The following is a 6,131-nucleotide window of genomic DNA, read 5'->3' as shown; positions in this document are numbered from 1 at the left end:
CGGCCGCTCTAAGCCCCGCCCACTCGCTGCGGGAGCGTCGAGGAGCGCGGGCTTTGGTGCCGGCTGACGGGCGGCGGGAGGGCGGCTCCCGGCTTCTCCCTCTCTTCCCTCGGGAAACGCGGCTCGGAGCCGGCACGAGAAGTGTGCCAGGCCGTTATTTCTCCGGAGCTGTAGCTGCAGTGAGCTGGTGACCGCCAGGCAGTGTTCGCAGTAACGCACTGACGCGTCCGTCCCCAGCGCTGCCCAGGAGCTGCCGTTCCCTTCGGCGCGCCTCCACGTCTGCTCGCTCATCTCTCGGCAGAGCTGATTATTAAGTCACGCTTACAGCGTGCTTTGAAGCCTTCGGATGAAAGGCAGAAGAGATGTGAAAGCTGTATTTAAAGCACTTCCTTTCCAGTCAGTATTTCTTGAAAGCGCCAATGTTGCGGCCTCTTCAGTACAAACGTGCCCGGATAGAGGCAGAGTTTGGCTCAGATGATGGTTAACCTAAGCTTCAAAAGACATTTCACAGTCACTTAGAAATCCTTTGTAGCTTCTTCATTCGCTTCTGTTTGTTTTGCTTTTGGCTGAGGATCACAAACATCACGCTACTCCTTCCTTTTCCCCAAGACTACAGAACAAGGGTGCATCGTCCCCTTTGGAGCGTTTTGCTTCCTAGGGCACTCAGCTCTGTCTGTCTGGCACCATCTCATCCACAGAGCTAAGGGCAGCACAGATAACGCTATCTCCTCCTGCACACATGCCAGCACCCTGCTTTGCAAGAACCATTTCAGCATCAGATCTGGCTTTGCATCAAGATTTGTTAGTTCATCTGCAAGATTACTTTCAATCTATTCTCAAAGTTTTCATCTGGCACGTTTCCTGCTTGGTTTGCAGAGGCCATCCTTCATAGATACATAGATACATACACATACATATTTTTGCATTAATTCTGCGGTTTAATACATAGCTAGCTTAATATTAAACTTTCTACTTTAAGAAATGTTGAACTCTTTATCCTAAAATACATCCTTAAAGAAGCTGACATTTTGATCCCCATGGGGTTTGCTATGTTTCTCTCAAATGGAAGGAAATATTTTCATTTTATATACCAGCAAACCCAGAGGCGTTTCTGCTTCATGGCAGAAGCCACCTAATCAGACAGCCCTTCGTTTCCCCACATGTCTGGAGGCCAAGCTAAACGCAAGATGCTCTGTGAGCATCCTGTTTGACAAGCTGATTTGGAGAATGATGACAGAAAATTGATTTGTCTCATAACAGGATCTCTTCTGCAGCAAATGTTTGACACTTCTAGTAAACGTGTGACTATTCATCTCTTCTCGTGCCAGCCCTGCATTGCCAGCCCTGCTATGCCCTACAACAGGCGTGCCAGCACAGCAGGTTTCTCCACAACACGCAGTGTTGTCTGCTGGAGAGGTCCCAGCTGGAGGGCAAGACATCTGTCAGTGTAGCACCCAGCTGAGGCATGGCTATGGCCGGCATGCTCTGCTGCAGCTCTGCAGCCTGGTGTGTGGCTGTTCAGAGCCAGCAGGCTCAGCAAATTTATCCTCAGCGCCTCTCTGCACAGCTATCTGGTGAGCATGGAATTGGCCCACTACATCCACTCTCCTCTGCTCCATGCTGCTTTGGGGTCCTGCTTATAAAGACAGATATGGTGTCAGTACAAAATACCAAGGAAAAAAAAAAAAAAAAAAAAAAGGCACATTCAGATTTTGAGTCTGGAAATCCTGGTCTGGAATAATGTAATAAAAAATGAATAAATATTTTTTCAGGAGAAAATTTTGAATTTCTAGTGATGGCTGTTTGAGATAGAGTAGAATATAGATGTGTTTATCTGGCTAAAAACAAAACAAATCTACCTGGAGCTGCATGTTGTCCAGGCATCCCCAGGGCATGGATGGAACATCCCTCCCTGCTCCCACAGGTCTGCCTGTTCCCTGGCACACAGCTGGTGTGTGACTGCCACATCAGACTTCTAACACCTTCAACAAATTGCTCGTGAGTCATGTAAATGAGGGAGATTTTACTGAATGACTATGACAAAGAGTTCTCAATAATTTATATCCTTGGATATAAATCATGGATAAGAGGAAGATGCTAAGTTGAGCCAGTAAATTACTTATTTCTTGTAACAACTGGCTACATGTGGCAAAGAGAGACTACATTCAAGACCCAGAGAGGCAGTTTAGTCCAGCAACAGTGGCCTCCACTAGGAAACACAGTCCTAGAAACTTCACGTAGAAAAAATCAATTATTTAATTCAAGCTGGTGAATGTTTAACAGTGAGAAATACCAGCCATCTGCAAGTGCACAGTGAACCATAAAAAAGTTATGGAACACCAGAATGTCTTAAACAAACTATTCTGCTTTTCCTGTGAAACACTTGTGCTCCCAGCTGCAGGGGTTGTGCCTTCAGGTGCCCCCTGGTGCAGGGCAATGAGCATGTGCTGTTTGCTAGAGCAAGGGCTGCTAAATATTTGGTTATTTCAAATGAGCATCTCTGAGCAGCTAGGTCTGCCACTGCTGTGAATATAGGGTTAGCAGCTTTGCAGGAATGGCTACATTGAATAAAACAGGTATGAACACTGTTGCCAGGCCCACTGTTGTCATACCAGCCCAGAGCTCCTGTAGCTCAGGACTGCACCTTTTGGCTTATACTGGGGAGAGGAAAGTGGACTGCCTGGTTGGTAGGGAGAGCTATGTGCACTTTTGGGAAGGTGCTCAGATTAATGGAAGGAGCTACAGTGCATCTGCCAGTATTGCCCACTTCAGTGATCACTCAACCTCGTCCATGGCCAAGCTGCTTTTCATAGGGGCTTCTAGGTTTTCCTGGAGAAGAGAAGCCCAGTGTAACCCTACTGCAAGTGCACAAACCAGTGAATCTTCTCAGGAACCCTTAAGATGTTCCAAACACATTTAACACAAAGATTACACTTCAGGCATTCATATACGCACAGTAAATTGGTTTTGGACATACTGGGATCAGCAGAGCTGGCACAATAATGTATAATGGTACCATAGGACTAATTGAGTGAAAATCTTAGTGAGTCATTTCAATCTGTCCTTTCTCATTAGTTCCTGTTTGTTGAATGAAATCTATGGAGAGAAATAAGCTCACTCAAGGTTTTATGCTTCTACTTTTCAGCTAAGCAAGAGAGCATTCTGTTTCTTCAAGACCTCCACCGCATTCAACTCCAGATTTCAGTTTCAGTTTTTCTAAAAAATAATGAAATCAGCAGGAACTAAGAGAAAGAAAAAAAATATATGGGAGTTTTTTACTAGAAACCAGTGGATTGTTTTTGTTGATGCCTGAAAATAACCATAGTACTGTTCTATTTTTTCTTCCAGTAAAGCACAGTGTAATCTTGCCTTGCACGCAAGAACAAACACTGCTGTGTGTTTCACATCCTGTTGGACAACTGAATGACTGCAGTACAGCTGCAACCTTTAAAACACATTGGATCCCTTCTGGGACCTCTACACGGCAGGGTGCACAATACCTGTCTTTACTTCAAAGATAACACAGTTCACTGTGCTGCTTGCTGCCTTGTATTTATATAGGAATTTATGGTGACATTCACGCTGACTTCTTTAAATTATGACATGAGCTGCGGGATAACAGTTAATCAGATGTAGAGCCTGGCAATACCTTTTTCACAGTGTCAGCAAACACTGCTGAGAAACAGCTTTATTGACAGAGTGCTAGAGAGACTCATAAGGAAAAATACACGTGTGAAAGGCTATCTTCCCACTATATTCTCATTTTGACAGAGAGCACATGTTCCTTAGGATGGATGCAGTTATAACAGATACAGATGATCATAAAAGAACAATTCAGACTAATAAAATAATTACACCAGTTCAATATATCTTATGCTGATGCAATTGCATCTGCAACAGTACAGCTCTGTAACCAATCATGCTCCTTACAGGCACATGAGCTGAGAGCAGTACAGCACTGTTATCAGTAAGTTCTTGCTAAGCAAGATATGGTTAGAAATTTAAGCACTTCCTGAATTTAACCAACTCCTCTAATAAACTGATTTTACAGAAGAGAGAACATGGAAATCAGTGCAATTAGCGATTGCATTGTTGGCTATCTGCCCAGAGAAAAACTGAATCAACCAGAACAATGACTTACACTCACGTAAGGTCAGAACACTTTTTGGTGCTCTTTTGAAACGCTGCCCTCTGGTTCAGGATCTAAACCCCACTAGCACGTGTTCCCAAGGGGCCCTGCAGGGCCAGCATGATCCTGCCCTGAGTTCTGCTGATATTTCAGAAAACATCAGCATCCTCCTCCATACTTTGCTGTTATACAGCTTCCTCCCTCCTGTATTTTTTTCCTTTTGGCTTGATTTTTAAATGAGCTATATCTGCCTTTGGGTCTTCCAGGCACCCAATAGCACAGGGACTAATAGGCAGAAAGGTGCTTTCTTTTCAAAACTGTTTGCTGAGCCTCCTGCCTGTGTTTTGGGAAGAGCAGAGCTATGCATGCACTAAGTGGTGCTATTCACGTCGCTCCTTTCCATCCAGCAACCAGATGGTAACATACCTTTCAAAAGTGTGCATTAAGCCTGTCCTTCTTCACCTAATGATGAGGTGAACGCTTTTCAACAGAGTGTACAGTTGGTTCCCATTTGCTCAGCTGTGGCTCTCTTTTTTTTATGCTGTTTATTTTCCTTCTTTGGGTTGAATTGAAAATAAGCTGTTGTGAAATGGCTGCAGTCAGAAGGAGCCACCCTGGCCTCCTCCCAGTCGCAGACACCACACAAGCTCATCAGCATCCTTGTGCCAGGACTTACACTCATCCCACCTCCCTCCTTCACCTAATTAAGTAGGCAGAATACTTTCTGTTTCTCAGGTGCTGGGTTAGTTTGCTGCTGACTTAGAGGCCTAGTTCCCTGAGGTCAAGCAAGCACTGTTAGTGGCAGGAATATGCTGCTCAGAGCAGGGAAGAGAGGATAGGAGCAGGTCATCCTTGCAGTTAGAGCCGCAAGCTAATGCCAAGTAGTGGTGATCTCACTCCATTACTGCTTCCAGCTGTGTTCTCCATCTTTCTCCCTTGTGCTGAATCCAGTGATGGAGTGAATTCTGGGTGAGTTGATTCAGCTGGCTGATCTGGCTGAAAACTATTCATTTTTATGGCATGGTTAGTTTTCTGCTGCTCTGATGAGCAGATTTTGCCCTGTGGCCACACAGCTACTAGATGCAATTTAAGGAAAGCAGTGTAAATGGGAAACAAGGACAGCAACTAGCTTGTAGACAAACTCAGCCGTAATACCAGACTGCACCTAAGAAGCAGCTAGATCAATCCAGCTCCCCTGCTGTCACTGAAATAACCAGATCACTAGGCAGCTTACTTTCCTACCTGTGTTCTTCTGCTCTAACAAGCATATTCTCAGTGCAGAAAGAGTATTTTTATCTCCCTTAATCTGTGCTCACAGAATTGCATTAGAGCAGGCAATTTCAATTTCTTCTGATACGTGGACTGCCAGTGGACAGGCAGATCCTGCACGGCAGAACTGAATTTATTCTCTTCCATCCCTTTATGGTTTTTGTGTTCACAGTGGCAACAAACATAGACTGAGATCTAGTGCACAGCTCAGAACCGCTGAGAATCATGAAAGTCCCACCAAAATGGTGACAGTTATTGGTATCATTTTCTCCTCTTATTTTTTTGTTTTTCATCCAGGATAATAAGTAAGAGCAGATTATGGGGAGCAAAGCAACTAAATAAAGATGGAAAGGTTGAGCTACAACCTGCTCACTCCTGTTTCTTATTGGGCATCAATGGACAAATTACTGAGACAGTAATTCTCGCAATTATGTATGAGTAGGATATCCTCAAAGGAGATAAGCAATAACATAATTTCTTACAAGAGTAACACGAGAGCATTTGTTACAAAGTAATGTAACAAGTCTAGGTTTGTTTCCAGGCTGCACTTGTAATTGCGCCTTCCTTGGCCTGCAGAAGTCCCTCTTTGAGAGTCTGTGGCTCCTCTCCCCATCACTACAGAAGGCTGTTTTGCTGCAGTGGGGTTATAATGCCAGTGCTGGATCTCAGGGAAATAGAGCCTCTCTCCTTCCTTTTTTTTTTTCTGTCCCCATCCTACTGTGTTGTTATTGTC

General features: G+C 44.5%; 1 protein-coding gene across 1 annotated transcript in view; it reads right to left on the bottom strand.

The window, feature by feature from the left end:
• ACBD3 (acyl-CoA binding domain containing 3) overlaps positions 1–291 on the bottom strand; it is a 17,621-nt gene extending 17,330 nt beyond the window's left edge. The window contains exon 1 of the mRNA XM_010706796.2: positions 24–291. Within this exon, the coding sequence (XP_010705098.1) occupies positions 24–291 (268 nt within the window). The remainder of the gene's footprint in view (positions 1–23) is intronic.
• Between the last annotated feature and the right edge of the window lie 5,840 nt (positions 292–6,131).

The sequence above is a fragment of the Meleagris gallopavo genome, chromosome 2 (genome assembly GCF_000146605.3).
Source record: "Meleagris gallopavo isolate NT-WF06-2002-E0010 breed Aviagen turkey brand Nicholas breeding stock chromosome 2, Turkey_5.1, whole genome shotgun sequence".
In the NCBI taxonomy this organism is placed as follows: Eukaryota; Metazoa; Chordata; class Aves; order Galliformes; family Phasianidae; genus Meleagris; species Meleagris gallopavo.
Note: the sequence above shows the minus strand (reverse complement) of the source record. Positions and strands in the feature narration are given on the sequence as shown.